The sequence below is a fragment of the Synchiropus splendidus genome, chromosome 6 (assembly GCF_027744825.2).
Source record: "Synchiropus splendidus isolate RoL2022-P1 chromosome 6, RoL_Sspl_1.0, whole genome shotgun sequence".
Taxonomy (NCBI): Eukaryota; Metazoa; Chordata; class Actinopteri; order Syngnathiformes; family Callionymidae; genus Synchiropus; species Synchiropus splendidus.
Window position 1 is genome coordinate 8,737,136 of NC_071339.1, and position 18,513 is coordinate 8,755,648.

An 18,513-nucleotide genomic window follows, 5' to 3' on the forward strand; every position below is an offset into this window, starting at 1 on the left:
CAAAAACATCTCCGTATGTGTTTGCGTTTCCCCGAGCATGAGTTAATGAAAACAAATTAAACTGATTTATTTTCTGAACAACCGCTGTCTGACCAAAGTATTTAGGTTACACTAAAATGTGGATGCAGCTGGATATTTTCTTTCATATTTGCAAAAAAAAAAAGTTTGGTTTATTTTTCTTGACATTTTGCTGCAATTTGTTTTACTTTTCTGTGATGTAGCCAGTAACTAGTCAAGGGTTGATAACAATGAAAGAGTGTCAACCTTTTTTCAGCTACTTTGTTCAATGACAGAGATTTTTCTGGCTTGCACTGTGTTAAGGTTGGCAACAACCGCTGTCTGACCAAAGTATTTAGGTTACGGAGAGATGTGGAAGCAAAGGGATATTTTATTCATATTTGCAAAAAAGTTTGGCTTATTTTTCTTGACATTTTGCTGGTTATTACTAATGCTACTAATATTGCAAGAGAGGCAGATCCATTTCTGAGATGAGCTAAAAAAAAAGAGCATCCTCGGGGGATTTCATACTGTATGTGGTTTTTAGTTAAAATTATATCAGATGTCCTTTATGTTTGATCTTGTAACTTAATATTATATATATAATAAATATTAAATAGACTTAGACTTAGACTTACACTTTCTTTGTTGTCATTGCACAAAATCATATTACTGTATTATGGCAACAAAATTTCGGTCTGAACAAAAACTATATGTCCAAAATATAAATATACAATGAATATATTTGAATGTGTCACTTCCATCTGTGCATTATGCAGGTGACTGGGGCTGGGACAGAGAGGGGCTGACCAATCAGAAAGGCTCTGACTGAAGCATAAGCGTTTCATTGGTCAGTCAGCTTATCTTTTCAAGCGTGTGATTGGTCAGCACCTACTGAAAGTTGCCATCAGCACAGGCTTCCTAACAGAAGTCTAACTCCATTGAAAATACAAATACACATACAAACACACATACAAATTTTATTTGTTTATTTTTTAAGTCAAAGCATTTGATTATAAACTCTTGCTTTAAAGGCCTGTTGGTGTTCGATATCCATGTACTGTGTTATTGCAAGATAAAGTGGTGTCCAAGTGAGCAACGTTTTTCATGTCATCTTTTCCTTTCACACGCAATACACATCTAAAATGAAAATCGATTGCACTCTCAATGCAAACGCTCTTTTCTTGCCATAAAATCTCCTCGTCTCTTCAGAATCTGCTTCCTGACAAGAGAGCGCTGCAAAGTACAGCATCCGCAGGTGAACTAATGTAATGTTATTAAACATTAAAATTTCAGACACGGTGGAAGAAAGCACTAATCGTGAAGGATTTCAAACATTTCATGTGCCTCTGACGTATGGAGGCATGAATCAAACGTGTTTACGGCAGAGGTTTCCTCTGTGTCTGCCCTCAAGATCAGAGTAGAAACCAGTGGTCACACACACGCACATGTTTGTCTCGCTATTTTTGAGAGGACCTCGGGGTTTTAGGGAATAGGAACAAATATTATGTTCATCATACCTGCGGAGTTGTATTGACCAATGCGCCATGAGTCATGTGTGAGTTGTCAATAACGTTTTGCTCACGATGACGCACAGTGACTCACAAGATTGTGTGAGTTGAAACACACAACAGAAGTGTTGTGCTTCTGAAGCGATAACAACATGCGGTGAGAGGACCTCGGGGTGATAGGGAAAAGGAACAAATATTGTGTTCATCATACCTGCGGAGTTGTATTGACCAATGCGGCATGAGTCATGTGAGTTGTCAATAAAGTTGTCAATAACGTTTTGCTCAAGATGACACACAGTGACTCACAAGATTGTGTGTGTTGAAACACACAACAGAAATCAGAGGTCAGAGGGAAAAGTAAGGAGCGTGACAGCTCATGTGCCCAGTGCTACCTTTAGCATCAAGTCACCGGAACCCTTCGACGTTTCCAAACCGCATGAGTGGGCAAAATAGTTTGACAGATTTGTGAGATTTCGCCAAGCAAGCAAGCTGTGATTCAGTACAGAGAGCAACAAGGACAATACTTTGATTTATTGTATAGGAGACAAAGCACACAATGTTTTGAGAGAACTGGAGTTACGTGAGGCAGATCAGTCTTAGGGATTCCAACATTTCTTCATCAAAAAGAACATTGTGTATGAACGTGGACAATTAAACTTGCACAAATATTGAGACTGTTTAGAGACAGGATTGTAGTGGGGCAGGCTGACACAAGATTGTCTGAACGCATTGGGATGGAGAAAGATTTGGACCTTGAATAAGCCATCAATATGGCGAGACAGTCAGAGGAGAATATAAAGCACCAAAACTGACTGAGGCAAACAGTGTGATGCAGAGCAGCGTGTGTTCTGTGGTCAGAATATACAAGAGCAAGCGACAAAATGAAAGACCCAAAATACAGCCAATTTGATAGCAGTGAGTCACGTTTTGGCAAAAGGTGGAAAAAGCAGAAAAATGGATCACAGTGCTACTGTGATGGTGTGCTGAGCAGGGTGGAATCCAATTGAATGGTTTTCATTTGCAATACGTTTACCTTGTTGTTAAGAGTTTAGAGTACTGTACCTTCAAGACAGGATCGCGGGAGAGGCGGGTGACGTTTCCATTCCCGAAGTTCTACATTGTGGAAAGTTTGTTGTGCAGCATCGTGGTGCCAAGTGTGTGTCACTGATGATTTTGAGAGTATCTGGAACGCATCAATCAATCTGCTCAGACTGGTCAACCATCTCCACCATTGTGTTCTGACTGACACAAACAGAGCTTAAAGAATCCAGACCTTACAGTCTTGAAAGGGAGTCTCTCCAACATTTCCAGTCCTTGGAGCCGGATAGCTCTGCTTACACCTGGAGGAGATGGAACTTGGAATCCAGTGTTCAGGAGCGCGAACCAAAGCATCAGACACACTCGCCTTGATGATAACATTGGGCATGACCAAGAAGAGAGCTCGGCAGAGGAGGACCTTTCTCACAACACCCACATGGATCACCGATGCAGGGATGCTGCTCCATATGAGGTGGACCTGTACCAGCTAGCCCATTCCCAGTATCCACAGAGGGACCTCAGAGAGAAGACGCACACACATCTTCGTGTCCCCACGTGACACAAGGCAGTCATTTGAAAGAAGAGCCCAGGAGCAGCATGTTACAAAGCATCACATGTCAACTGGAGCCGAAGGCTGGCCAGCATAGTGACAGGCCTTCAAAGAGTTGCACCAACAATGGTGACAATGCTTTAGCCCACGTGGAGGAGGACAGACTGAACCGTCACCGCAGACCGACAGCGAGGAATATAAGAACAGTGGGATCATCTGATGATGCAGAAACTAGATCAAATGATGGAGCCAGCTGATGAAGAATCGAATGAGTGACAGCTATCTGGAGTCCACACAGCCTATCAGGGATCCAGATATCAGCAGGAGGAGCTCTATCAAACACAGCAGGCTGCCACCAACCGCTGACCATGGGAACCACAAGAACCCTCATATTTTCATCCACTTCAGGTTTCAACCTACAGAGAAGAAGATGCACGTCAGTTACATCCTCGCTATCAGCCACTAAAGCAACAATGCGTAACATTTAGACATAAATAGATTATTTCCTGAGATGACAGGTTTCATTTTGAACAGTCCAAAATCCTGGACTCAGACTCTCCAGCTCTCTGTTTAATGCTCCCTTGGACTCTGTGAGTGGCATCACTGCCCCAACTCCAACACTTTACGGCAGAAGGGCAGGGCGTTCTGGGCAGCGAGCTGAGTTCCTTGTTCCCATCATGGCAGCAGGATGGAGTGACAGAACAAGATCCCGGACAAGTGCCAATGTAGGTGAGGCATTTACAGCCAGGAAATAACTGAGAGCTCTGAAAGGCTTTTCATCTGATCCTGAAGTGGTGATGTTTCGACTCGACTTGTAAGTCAATTTTGTGTTCACTGCTGTCTCTTTTGTGTTGTCAAATCATTAAGCAAATGTCTGTATGCTTGTTGTTTGTATTCAAGTGTAGTATATAGATGTTGGAAGCGAGACAGATGAACTGCGGTGCTAAAACAGGATAGACATACTTTGCGTATGGTGAAAATAGTTTTTCAAGGAATTGACATCAGTGATTACCAGTGAAAATGACTTTCTCATGTTCAAACACAGTTATGGATGTTTGTCTGCTGTTTGTCGTATTGCACTGTCGAAGCATTCAGTGAACATATAGCTGGCCAAACGACATTAGACACAATGCTAATAGCCGCGCTAACCATGTCTTGGGTGTGTTATAGAATGTGGTGAACTTATTTTTGAGATGATAACAAACATGTAAGCATCCGTTACACATTTCATTACGTTTATCTCAGTATAGTGTTGATGTAGCCAGCAAAACGGATTAGCTCCAACATTAGCTGCTAGCGGCTTACGTCCATGGCTAACATTCGCTAGCATTCATTTGCCGTGTTCATGGTCCATCTGGTTTGGACAAGTGTAACATGTTATGTCTCATATTCTATCTGTAGCTGCTGCAGCTGAGTCTTCCTCGGCAGTCCTGCTCGGTGCTACTGAAAGACGTGACCAGTGCCACATTTCATCATCCTTGGCGATTGTTCTGGAACTGATTGAAGAAGAATAGTCTCTAATGCTGATGTCGGAAGATGAACGTACGTTTTGATGCTCACGCCCAGGTCGCTGTTTGTCTGCTCCTTATTGAAACACATGACAGTCATGATGTAATAAAGCTAGACAGGAAAAAGCTGCTCCTCCGTCTCTATTATTCTACAGCGCTGTTAACAACTGTGGCGCAACGCCACAGCTTAAACGAGAGCCAGTGAGATAAACATCAAAAGCAGATTCATTGTTTTCAGCATGTTTTTCATGGAATAATCCTGTAAGAAACATCACAATGACTGATGTCCGTTGCTCGCGGAACTGTAGTGCATTCCATCGTGGAAGGAGACGGACCCTGATGACGGCTGCATCTTACAAAATTATTTCTCACCACTAAAAGATAGCGGTTTGTTGTCACCAAATCAGTAAAGGTCCAAACTTTCCCCTTTTCTTCATTCTGAAACGTGTAGTCGAAAAAAAGTTTTATAATCTGTGTCCGTCGGTCTTGCAGCTGCTTCCGCCTCTCGCTGGATCCTGCCTCTCCTCACTGGCTGCATGACGGAGTTCCATCTATGATGTTGAATGATGGATGTTTGTAGAGTTGCCTTTGCAAGTATAAGCCTCCATCCTCAACCCAACATGCCACCTGAAGGCAGAGACAGTACCATCGGGCCCCTGTTCCACCACAGCATGACCAAGTGGCTGAGGAGACATACAGAAGTCCACGCCCAACTATACCCAGTCAAAGGGATCCACGCGAGTGGGCACGGACTGTAATACCCCTGCCAGTTGAAGGGACAAAGCTGTTCCAGATCCTTGTGGATCATTTGAAATTTCAAATTTCCTGCACCACAGCCTCCAGTGACAGAACCGGCTCGCATGCCACCAGGTGTGGACACTCCCACTGTCAAAACTAGGTCTTGCAGGGTTATGGTGAAGCCCAATAAGCTCGATCTGTGAACTGGAATATGAAAAGTCATGAGACTGTGTAGTGACAGCTTTATATTATGATGTTTGGGTTACAGAGAGTAGTTTGAGTAGTTTCAAGTGCCCTGCGTAAAGTTTAGATGATGGTAGATGAAAAATTGATCTTCTTATTTCAAGTCATAATTGTCGATCAGAGAAGTGCCAAGCACTCAGAAGCATGGCAAAACATGCCCACGCAACACGCACGCGCAGTCACGCGCAAGCAAAACGCTTGGACTCCCTGTTCCGGTCAGAGCAGCTAAAAAGTTCATCATCTAGTTACAACTGGGAATGAATCATGAAACGGAAGCAAACAAGGAAGATGTTTGACGTTATGACTGTGGAAAAAGCAAAAATAATTAAATCAAAAGAGCGGATATTGAAAGTTAAATTTAATTTTAAAGATTGACCACGCTGCGTTATCAACGCGCAACTGGAGATTGTGTTTCATTTAGCCACAGTCTGACCTCTAGTGGTGAGTTTATGAAGCACATGTTACCCTCCGCTCAAAACGATCTCGGTCCAGATTAATCGACAGCGGTGTTGGTATTTGTGTTTCACGCTGGTTTCCTGTTGACCTGAGAAATATTTCTCCTCAGGGTAAATACTGTATCAACACAGCTCTGGACCATGTTCTCTCAGATGTTACCCTCTCTGACATTTGTGAACAGTACAAAGTGATTCCACGAGCAATTTTGAAATAAAAGAGCACGTTTTATGTTTGAGTTTTATTGACGCCAGTAATCCAGTTGAGCACGCTACACATTCCTGCCATTCACTGAGGACCCTTTCAAAATAAAAGCTGGGGTTGGCCTCTCCCTTCTCAATATCCCCCCGATAGAACAGTTATATTTGCTATTATTATTATTACTTCAGGTGCTTGTTGAATCAATATTCTCAGTTTTATTCACAATTACAATTTGTTTTGACCTGGAATTATGTCACTGGCGTTCTTTGTCAAAACGTTGTCAATAGTTTTTGCATTGCTTTGTTGCCACAAGGTCCTCATGGTTTTGATTGAAACTCTTGGCTGTTAACTAACGTTCTCGTGATGACATATACACTTAAGCCCAAAATTATTCATACCCCCGACAAAAACAAAGGATTCCTTTTTTTCAGTTATACATTAGTCTATCGCTTCAGAGTTCACTTAAATAGGACACACAAGAAAGACTGAAGCCATAACCAGTTTATTTAAGACAGAAAGTGTAAACAAACATCTTTAACAGGATGAAAAAAAAAAAAATCACACTGTCCAAAATTATTCATACCCTGCCTCAGTACTCAGTTGCAAACCCCTTGTTTTTATCACAGCCACCAAACCATTTTTATAATCGCTCACAAGCTTCTTGCACATATCGACAGGAAATTTGGACCATTCCTTCTTTGCAAATGTTTCCAGATCTTTGAGGTTGGAGGGGTTCCGTGCTGCCACCCGTTTCTTGAACTCCATCGAAAGGTTCTCGATGGGGTTTAAATCAGGACTTTGACTTGGCCACTTCATAACATTAATATCATTGTCCTGGAACCATTTCTTCGCCGTATGCTTTGGATCATTGTCCTGCTGAGAGGTCCAATGCTCCCCCAGGTTCAGGTTCTCCACTGCCGTCTTGAGGTTTTCTTGAAGAATCTTGATGTGCTGCTCTTTCCTCATGATTCCTTCCACTTTAAGCAGAGGGGCCTTCCTTGGTGGACGTCCATAGAGGCCACTCTGGTGCAGTATCCGCTGGAGTGTCTGCCGTGATAGAGTCACACCACTCAAACTTAGTTCGAGTTGTTTTCAACATTCTGCTTGATTTTTTCAAGCTGAGGTGAGATTATTGACTTCCATCCACGTCCTTTGAGGTTTTTGACAGTGTGAAATTTTTGGTACTTCCGGATGACACGTTGCACCGTTGCTACTGGCACCTGAAGTTGTTAGGCAATTTTTTTCTGTGTTGACTCGAAACCGACTGAAATGTCCAAAGCGAGTCAGAATCAGAATTGAATTTATTGCCATGGTCAGTGGGGCTTCCACCAACTAGGAAAGTGCTTCGAAATAAAGTAATGTTAATAAAAATTAAATAAATAAATAAAATAAAAAGTCAACTTTTATAGTCTGAAAACTGGTTAAAGAGCAAAATGCAAACTCAGACCCTCAGAGACGGTTTGATTGAATATCCTGTGGCTATCGGTCTTGGACTATGAGTCATTGTGGACATGGTTGCTTTGTTGTTGAAGTATAATTTAACACCTTGCCCGGTGTTACCTCACATGACGTGACTGGTCATGGTTCCAGACTTGCCCACATATATTATTCATGGCAAATCTAAGGTGAAATACTAATGTGTAACTGAAAAAAGCAGGGGTATGAATAATTTTGGGCTTAGCTGAAATGAAAAGCGAGTCGAAATACGAGCCTCTAATTTTGAAGTTCAGCGGAAGAGGCCTTGCATATCTTCACCACCGCAGCTCGCTCTGGCGTGTAACGGGTTTCAGTTCGCTGTGGAAACGATCGGATCAAAAACTTCATCTTCGACGACCTAACGTCACTGCGATGACTAGTGCAGGTAAGCCGGCTTGCTTTATTCACGCTATTAGCGTACAGGGTCCTGCGATCTGAGATCCTTGAGCTCAGAGGCGACCACCGCCCACCCGCGACTCATGACATCAAAGTCTGGCTGGGTTTTCACGCACGCAACGTTGCTCCTGTTGTGCGTGAAAATTACTGCTTATATTGATGTTTTTTATCTTCATTTTGTAATTTTGCTTTTTTTTTTACGTGTGCAGCATTGAGAGCATGACTTTTCCGTTATTTATTTCTCTGTTGTGGAGTTAACATGGGATTATATATGACGCTAATGCAAAGCCTGTTATGGTCCCTAGTATATGGAATTTGATCTGAATAAGTAGTGGTTATCATGACTGGCTCGCAAAAGGATCAATGTCTGGATTTTAAATCGGGAGTTGGAGGGTTTACGTGTTTTCTGCCTGTTCTATCAACAAAAACTAGTTAAACAAACATTAAAGGGTTCAGTGACAGAAGACTTCCAAGGTCCCTCTTAACACTCTAGTGTATATTGTGGGTGATCAAATGGAACCACTTGTCCATCAATAAAATCAATTATTAGAGGGTAAATGTGGAGTAATTTGATGACAAATGTGATCGCTTAAGGAGGAAGAAAGTAAGGGTGTATCCCTTACTATGCTGAAGTCAACAAAGAGGAACATGATAAAGGTCATAACAAGAGAAACATGAAGTTCGCCACAATTGTTCATTGAAAATCCTCTACTTTCAAGCAACTCCATGTCTATGCATTCACAACTCAAGGTCTCAGATAGTTCCTGAGTGTGACTTGACGGGATTCTTTTCCCTTTCAAAACAAATAGCGAGTGAGATTATCTTACAGTAAATGTTTTTAGTATGAGGGAGGCGAAAAGCGTAACTGCTGTCGACAGTCATAGTTCCAGGTGCGTCCAGTTTGACCTTGAGTCTGAAACAAGCCATCAATAGACAATAACAAATGTCTTCAGTCAGCCAATCCTCCTGCATGCAGATTCCTGAACATTTCAAAATCGATTCCATTTCTTTGTTAGTTGATAGCATGAATGTACTTGAACAATACTTTAGTTTCAATGTGCCCATTGCTTTAATCTGCAGTCCAGCGGAGTGGCCTGTTTGCTTCTTTGTTCCTGAAGTTCAAGTTGGGATTCCTGCTGGATCACGCTGACACCCAAAGTTCCCACATCAGAGTGCTGCTTAAGAATAGCTGAAAACCCAATTCATTTTGAGGTCACACTCTCACACAACACAACACCAAGCCAAGAGATCAAAATATTTTAAGTCATAGTGACGTAAAGAGCTGGATCCATGCTGGAGAGACTCATGGATCGAGTGAACCCAGTGGAGAGGAGTTGGGATAACCCACTTGTGAGACTTTCTTGGCTTGTGGGAGGAGGCCATGGGGCAGACGTGGGACCAGATGGAGAGATTTTGTGTCCCTCATTTGACCTGGGGACATCTTGTTATTTCCCAGCTAGAGAAGGGTCAAAGAGGGGCTCTTTGGTTTGGCTCCTGCCCCCGCAATTGTCCGTCTATGGCCCTGTGATAGCTGTCAAGCATCGTGTCGTCCATTGAGTGGAAACCAACATGGTCATTAGACTGAACTCACCACGGCTCACAACGGCACTCAAGGGGTCTTCACCAGTGTGAATGGTTTTCACAGTTGAAAAAGATTTGATTATCCCACATTATTTTTTTTTTTCACAGGCCTTGTGCTCTTTTCAGCCTCAGACTGACAGCGAAAGCTCACATGACTTCACGGTTAATTACATTTATGGAGCTGAATTAGTTCATGAAAACATTTGGGAATTTCCTGACATTCTCTAACGGAGCAAATTGAGATGAAAAAGTTTCACTGTGCTTTTGACTACGGTTTGGAACCCTCTCCCTCCCTCCCAGCTGCCTAGGTGTCGTGTTCACCCCTGTTAACTAACAGCAACAGCTGCAGATTTGTGTAGAGGACTTAATTGCAGGAGCTCTAGTCAGACTGAGGCTTGTTGCTGCAAGTTGTGAATGCGACCGTCACATTCTTCTCACAAAGAAGTGCTTGCTCACTTTCTCTGGAGACCTTTCCAGAACATTTTGGTTTCTTGACATTCTCTGCCGTCATATATCGGCCAGAAAAGTCCTTCCCTCTTTTCAGACTTTGGAAAACAACCAGGATTTCTCAGTACTATTAAACACCTGCTTGTGCTCACAGCGTATCCTCCTCCCCCGGCCGACATGTTTGGCTCCATGCCCGGCTACGAAGGCACCGTGGTCGGTGGAGGTGAGAGGAACAGAACCAGCCTCTCATCACATCAAGAGAGGGTCAAGTGATGTTCTCTGTCTCTTGCTTCAGGTGGATACCTCCCACCGCCTGCGCCCTCCCAGCCCGTAGAGCCACCTGTGCCTGCCCAGGACCCAAACCAGTGGATGTAAGAACCCTTAACTGTTAACTGTGATGATAAACCTGAAAAAAAAAATTCTTCCAGGTCACTTCAAAAGACCTGCCTATGCCAAGTCAGCATTTTCATTCATTGGATCAACAACTTTTCAAAACCTAATCCAAGAGTGACTGATTCGTGGTCTGGTCTGTGTCTGAACTCATGGCAGCTAACTATGGCATCATACCCTTCTGTCTATAGTCTTCACAATACAACAACAGTGTGGTACATTCAGCTGGATTTGCCCAGCATGTTGAATATTAACGCAAAAACTGAGATGTGCTGCGGACGTAAGAGTTTAGCAGCACACGCTCTTCAGTGAAGTCAAAAACACAAGTTTATTTTCTTTATACAGAATCAAAATGGAAATTTCATGTAATTGAAATCACACTCTATTGCCAATGTTGATGTTGCATGTAGTGTTTTACCACATATTTGCTGAATCTGCAAAATGCAAGTGTACAAGGGTAATAATAGTACGACAGTTCAAACTGAACTTGGTCTCTTTGGCGGCCTTAGTGAATTCCCATTTGTATCTTTGTTTCATTTCCTCATCTCTCATCTCTCCTGTTAACTGTTAACCAGCCCGCCTTTGCTTGCTGACAGGTTCACAGTGTCCATGATACCAGACACCTGCCTCTTGTTGTCTCTCGCCAAGCCGACTTTTTCATTTGTAGGGAAATCATGTCAACGCCACCTACAGGCGTGGCATGTGTACTGCATTGTTTCCAGTCCATTTCACTTTTTACAAGAGCTCTTGCTTGCATCTGCATGTGGTTAAGGCCAGACTCCGCTTCTTTTCTTGTTGTCTCTGAACCAGAGCTGGGTAAAGTGTGACCCGGGGGTCAGCTTTTACCTTTTGACTGTATTTACGTCTGAGTACAACTATCAAAGTGATGGTGTTGAAACAGCTTTTTACTTGTCGGGATTAGCTTAAATCTAAAATACAGTATGACATTCTGGGTTTTCTGATGATTTTTTTTCTTTGATCTTTTTGACAGTATTTCTTATCCTACATAATCAATAGAAATTCAAATTGCCTTGTATGATATCTGATTTTATATTCTTAATAGTCTTTTATTAAAATGTGTCTCCAATGTTTTACCTTGTGGAGTTTCCCCAACTGTTTTCTCTTACGTCCCTTATTTCGTTTAGCAGCCCCTCACTACAGTCCTTCACTTCCCTTTTACTCCTGCTGCTACCCTGATGTCATGCTTGTCTCCACCCATTCCACCCTGCCTACAGTCTCTTCCTCACCTTCAGTCTCCATTTCTTGGAGGCCTGGCTGGAAGTTGCCTCAGTACAGAATGTCGATGATCTTTTGTTGGATACTGTTAGTCACCTGCTTCAAAACTTTGTCAAAGGAAAACAAGTGAATGGAAACATATTTTTATATCGTCTCTCTCACAGCATCCCGACTTTGTCTGAGGATGTGGCCCGCGAGGCATTTAAGAGCTTCGCTGCGTCCAACTGCTGCTACAGCAAAGCTCCCGCCAACGACGGTGTGATCACCAATATGGAGCCGTTCAACACATTCAGGGTAAAGCTGCTGCCGCACAAACACTCTTAAAAAGTTTTCCACTGTTTCTCAGTGTTTACTGTTACTCTCAGCTCTAAACTGTGGGGGCAGATTTCCTGCTCGTAGATAATTCGTCACAGATGCAGGGAGAGGCCTTTTTTTTCCAGACGTCAGCAGGGTTAGCTTTTTTTTTTCGTGCCAGCAAAACAAAAGTCACTTTACTGAGCTTAACTGATATTTATTGATTTTTTTTTTTTTTTCAAATCTTTCGTCCACTTTTTTGAAAGCGTGGCGTCAGTATGTAGAGTTTAACTGTCTCTATGTTCCATGTGATGGGCTGGAGGTCTGTGCAGGTGCTGGGATAGCATGAATGACTGTGTCAGTGGTTACCTTCATTAATAGGACTGCTGGAAGAAATACCTGATGCAGTCCTTTCACACCAAGAACTGGCCTCACACAATCACGTCCTCCTTCATCTTGATGATCCTCACTCCTGTCTTCTTCATGCCTTGACCACTTGCCAAATAAAGATGTTTCTGTCTTAGTCTGTTTCCTGTTTTGAACAAGCCAACCCTGGGTGTTATGACTCTACTCAGGTTCATTTTTTTGTCCTATTTTCACAGAGTGATTTCCTCTCACAGACCTCTGGCCAAGTCCTCAATGAGAACAAGCTGAAACATTTCCAGATCTGTTCACGGTTCTTCATCCCTGTGTAAATACAGTGGATGGAAACAACCTGCAGGGAATTTATTGAAGTCTTAACCTTTTAAACAAGTCCTGACAAAGATCCGGTTGAAATCAAACCCTGTGTTTCTGGGAAGTGTGTTCTTGTCTGCTTTTATAATGTGGGTATTTTGTGTCTGTGCTTCAGTATCGACTAGAGACCTTCACTGAGTCCAGGTCGACCGAGTGGGCTCACAAACCTCATGAAGGTGCGGTCCCCCAGACTCTTCCATATGCAGCGGTTTCTGGTGTGTGACTGGCAGATCTGTCTTCTGCGAGTGACAGGAGAGACCCCAGACTTCTACACCCAGACTGCACCCCGGCCCTGGGAGGTTCCAGCCACTGCCCCGAGCCTCTTCCAGAATCACACCGAGGAGATCCGAGTGCCCTACACCTCTTCCATCAAGGTCTTTACATGGTTATTATCGTGGTGATTTGATGGTTCAGTTCAGAATTCAGAACTTTCTCTCATGCCGTGTGTGTGTTTTCAGGACTGCCACGTCTGCCATGCCAGAGGCACTCTACCATGTGAGGAGTGTCACGGAACTGGATATGTGAGGACAGAAAATCATCTCAAGCCATGGAGAGTTCGAGAACTGAACTAAGGCTTCTGTCTTTGTGCTGTTGTTACAGAAACAATGCTGGGTGTGTAACGGCTCTGGGAAGCAGATGAGTGACGATTGCCATCGCTGTAATGGAAGTGGCAAAGAAAGGTAATGGCCTGAAAGCACTAAGAGTCTCAGTCTAAAGTTCCAACATCGCTTTCACCTTGTGGCCCCATGCTGTTGGTATATGTCATGACGTGTCAGGATGCACCACCGAACAGCTAACTGAAAGTTGCATACTCACCTAAAGAATGTGTAATATCTGTGTGCGTGTGTAGCTGCTCAGTGTGCGACGGTCGATCAACAAAGGAGTGTGAAAACTGCAAAGGAAAGCGACAGCTGCTGACCTACATCAAGCTGAAAGTGGAGTGGTGAGTGGCTGGAGCCAGCAAGTTGTTACTGTGGGATGAAGCTGTATTAATAAAAGAAATATTTAACATACTGGATATAAGTTCTGCATCTTAAAATGTGTTATAATTTATGCATTATTGTTACATATTTTTGTGTGTTCAGGACAAACAACGTGGAGGATCATGTGCTTGAGCAGAGCTCTGGAATGAAGATCGATGACCTTCGCTCTGTCAGCGGGAAAGAGCTTTTTAAAAACAGCCAGTACATGGTGAATCCTTGACAAAAAATAATGTTCTAACAATGATGTAATCGCTTAACCAGAATATACTAGAATAAATGAATTATATGAAGAAATTATGAAAAATACTAAAGATCAAGATAAATAAAATACAATCATTTAAAAAAAACTTTCACAGAATTTCACCAAAATTGTTTGACTGAATGGAAAGTTTATTTGTGATTAATTTCTTTTTTGTCCGTAATTAATATAAATTACTCACTTTAAGTTCCAGCCCTAATTTTGACATAACGTCAAAGACAAAAACACAAATACTGAAATTAAACACAGAGTCATTAAATTTAGAATCAGGGTTTATATAAAAAAAAGGAAATCCTTGAATGAATCAGTGTCAGAAAACCAAGAAAATGATTATATGGTTAAAAAAAGAAATGTTTTCAAAGAAGTATTCGCTCAAACAAGCCCATAATATTTAATAAAACTTGTGAAAAAAGTGCCGGCCAAAACAGCAAATTAAAAAGTTATATTACTTAAGTTAACCTCACCGTAAATTCTAGTCATGTTCTGAGAAAAAACAACCTATTTGCAATGGTCTTAGTATGTAGCAGTGATGCACAGATGTTGTTGAATATAAACGTTTGGGTTTTTTTTCCAAGGTTTATCCTCTGGTTGGGTTCCCCTATCCTGCGATCAGTGAAGCATCACAGCGTCTGGTGAGAGAACACCAGAGCAAGTATCCTCAGACTTCCCGGATCCTGCAGCAGGTAATGGCACACAGGTTGAAAGATGATCCCTTGATGGTGGCGACTCTCACCATACAGAATTCTCCGCATTTTTCTCTAAATGGAGTCAACAGCAGCCTCTAGTGGTCAGAGTAGGGTATTCTGTGTTCTGTCGGGTTCAGGTCAGGACAAGTTCATCGACACAAGACTCTGTCATCCATGTCTTTATGGTCATGTTGGAAGAGGAAGGGCCCCCCTCCAAACTGTTCCCACAAGATTGGGAGCATGGAATTGTCCACAATGTTTTGGTATTCTGAAACATTCGAAGTTCCTTTGACTGGAACTAAGGGGCCAAGCCCAACTCCTGAAAAACAACCCCACGCCTTAATTCCTCCTCCACCAAATTCCACACTTGGGACACAATGCAGTCCGAAATGTACTGTTCTCCTGGCAACCTCCAAACCCAGACTGGTCCATCAGATTGCCAGATGGAAAAGCATGATTCATCACTCCAGATAAGGCACCTCCACTCCTACTCCAGTGGTGGCGTGCTTTACACCAGTGGTCCCCAACCCCCGGGCCGGGGACAGGTACCAGTCCGTGGATCAATTGGTACCAGGCCGCACAAGAAATAATAAATTATTTCCGTTTCATGTATTATCTGAGTTTGAATGATATTTTATTTTGAAAAATCTTTTATTTTGAAAAATGGCCGGATACCCTTGGTTATGCCTCAGTCACTTGAGAGCCAAAATGTAACCCACTAGCTCGCGAAATGAGTCAGAAACCGTCCTAGAGGAAAAGGCTCAATGAAGAGACAGGAGACAGGAGAAGAGCCTATGACTTCCAAGAAGAAGAAAGTCTTTAACAGACAATAGCAGGATTCGTACTTGAATTATGGCTTCATCATGGTCAGTGATTCCCACGTGCCGAGCACACAAACATGCAGAGGCCTTATCTGACAGCTGAAAGTGGCAACTTCATACCCTCGGGCCACGTACAAATGGTCAAATGTAGACCAGCTTGGATGCAGCTGCTCAGCCATGGAAACATTTTCCATGAAGCTCTGTGCTTACTGTACCTGGGCTAAACTGAAGGCCACATGAAGTTTGGAGCTCTGAAGCAATTGACTGTGCAGAAAGTCAGTGACATCTTTGCACAGTTGTCAGTTCACATGGTGACCACTATGTGGCTGAGTTGCTGTTCTTCCCAAACTCTTCCATTTTCTTGTAATAAACCTGACAGTTGACTGTGGAATATTTAGGAGCGAGGAAATTTCACGAATGGATTTGTTGCAGAGGTGGCATCCTATGTAGAATACACCCTGGACAGGTCGCCAGTCCATCGCAGGGCACACACACCATTCACACACGCAATTTTAGAGTGGCCATTTAACCCAGTGAGCATGTCTTTGTGCAGTGGCGACAATTTAGAGCAACCACTCTCCTTAGTCTCTTGTGTGAACATGTTGCTCGACTGTCTCCGTTTCTCCCTTCTTGCCTCAGAGGCAGACCGTGGAGCTGATCCCCATCACCAAAGTCAACTACAAATGGAAGGGCGACTCTCACGTGTACTACGTGTACGGGAACGAGAACCAAGTCAGCGCCGACAACTACCCAGCAACCTGCTGTTGCACCATCTTGTAGAAGCCGATGTCTGCTCCACTTCCGTCTGCATACCACTAGTCTGACCGATTATTGATCCATGAAACATCAAGGAAGCTTGGGAGTCTGCCAAAGTGACATTTGGTGTCCAATAATGCTACATGTTTGGAGTGTTGTGGTAGGCAGACTTTTTTAAAATGTTGCAGTATTCTAAGAGGGCTATCAAGTAATGCCCAACAGTAAAACGGTGAGAAAAATGAGCCACACTACAGAGGTGCACCAGGCGGAGGGTGTTGAGTTGCATCAACACGGTTGTTGTTGATCTGATGAATTCAGTCCTATATTCAGTATTTTTCAGCTGGAAAGTTACGTGATCAAACAACTTGTGTAATTTTAATTAAATAATAATGGGATCATTAGTTTGTTTTTATTTTGATGATTATAAATTACCTGTTTCTGTCATAATCAGCCAATGTATATCTTTGCGAGGCATATGCTTTATCATAATGACAGGCAGTAGTTCCTGATGGGCGACTGACTACATTATAGTATTAATATTGTGCAACAATCGATGGTCGACGCTAGAGAGCGCTCAAGAGGGCGCCACTGTAACTACATATATAGAATCTGTGTTGCTGTTGTAGCAGGGTGAAACACAAATCCTGACCACATTGGTGTGTGTTACTAATACTTCAGTGGCTTTATACTGAGTTTAAGCTCAATTGAAAACATGTCAAAGTGAGTGATCGTTGCCTTTAACTCATCACCTAGCTTGCTTTATTCTTATTTTATAAGACAGATTTTGTGAAACTTCCGCCGCTGCTTCCTTCTGCAACTTCCTCCCAGGAGGCTGATATTAGAGACAGAAACCAGACTGACCTGTGTGTCGACCTGAGCCGTTCCATATACACTCTATACCTCCTGTTAATGGAGTGATGCGCAGTCACAAACCCAGTTGAAGAAAGGGATTAGCTAACCTCACCTACTACTTTTGAATTTACAGTTCAAACTCAATTCAGTATTGGACTCAGCTCTGCTTGTCTACTTCCTACTCATACAGATGTTGTAATGTATAGGATCATTTTTCGCAGATCTGTTTTCTTCAACTGGCCCAGCTGCAGCACACCACTCCATCTACACTCACCAAAGTCCTGTTTCTGACCAGAATGTGCCATTGCTCATGAGTAATTTTGCTCAAAATATATCTGACGTCTTGTCTTCTCTGTGATGCATTCTGACTGTAGCATTCTATCTGCTTTGCCTATGCATGATAATATGTAACATACAGTACTATAACAAATCCACTATAACTCAGTTAAGTGTTTCATTAATATAGCAATGTTTTACATTTAATCTTTATACACATTTTGCCTTATTAAAATTCACTTCTACATCAGTTCAAACACAGTCTGGGGTGACAAGAATGCTACTAGATGGGGACCGACATCTGTCTCTTACAGCGAAAACCTCCAAAGATTTAACAAGCCTTAACAAACATCACATCCTCCAGTATACAGTATTGCATAAGAGTGTGTCTCTGTTTCAGTTCTACTTGACTATACTAGTGGGATTAGCCACTCGCGAGATTGTTCATACGCTACATTTTACTTTTGTACTTCTTGAAAATATGACTTACATGTCATTTGGTCGTTTTTTTTATCAGAGTCCCACAAAGACAGCAATTGTGACTAATAAACATTGTCTTACTAACTGGATGAAACATGAAGTACTGCAAAACTTGAAGCTGTTTACATCCAATCGAGCCTGTCCAGCATGGTTAAAATCTGACTTGTTCAACCAGAATAAAATGACTGTATAGAATGTGAACTCTGTTTGGACTTATTTTGAAAACACTACAGATCAGCTGTTCATGAGTAATATCAATGATGAAAAAGTATACTGGATGATATTGTCAACAACCATCAAGACTGTCAGCCTTTTTTCACAATTTGCTGCAGAGCAACTCCAATCCCATCAGTAAAAGTGAAGATTTTATGACATCATTTTCTTGACTCATGTCTCCAACTATACTCTTGAGTTATCGTCCTCGGTGTCTTGTTCTTCCTCATTATCTGCTTGTTACTGACAAGAAGATATATGACTGGCAGCTTGATGCCCTTGGGGACCAACAAGACGCTTCCCTGGTGGGTGTTCTTGATCTCAGGAGCTGTCTGGAAACCATTAGTCTGAATTGCAGCCACAAGCCTGTAAGATGTGTTTTACTGTGGCCGC

At 42.5% G+C, this 18,513-nt stretch overlaps 1 protein-coding gene across 1 annotated transcript; it reads left to right on the forward strand.

Annotated features, from left to right (window-relative positions):
* The first annotated feature begins 7,938 nt into the window (after window positions 1-7,938).
* Window positions 7,939-18,102, forward strand: LOC128761193 (protein SSUH2 homolog). Its single transcript, XM_053869236.1, has 12 exons — window positions 7,939-8,100; window positions 10,294-10,362; window positions 10,435-10,510; window positions 11,930-12,059; window positions 12,910-12,970; window positions 13,047-13,168; window positions 13,253-13,315; window positions 13,395-13,474; window positions 13,645-13,737; window positions 13,880-13,985; window positions 14,612-14,719; window positions 16,183-18,102. Exons 1-12 carry the CDS (start codon window positions 8,088-8,090, stop codon window positions 16,321-16,323), a joined length of 1,062 nt encoding a protein of 353 aa, XP_053725211.1. The 5' UTR covers window positions 7,939-8,087; the 3' UTR covers window positions 16,324-18,102.
* Window positions 18,103-18,513: the final 411 nt, after the last annotated feature.

What these genes read in the sequence shown, in the direction of transcription:
- LOC128761193 (XM_053869236.1), top strand. An exon ending in CAGGACCCAAACCAGTGGAT is followed by an intron (nt 10,511 to 11,929) that starts GTAAGAACCCTT and finishes TCTCTCTCACAG; the next exon opens with CATCCCGACTTTGTCTGAGG. An exon ending in CCTACACCTCTTCCATCAAG is followed by an intron (nt 13,169 to 13,252) that starts GTCTTTACATGG and finishes GTGTGTTTTCAG; the next exon opens with GACTGCCACGTCTGCCATGC.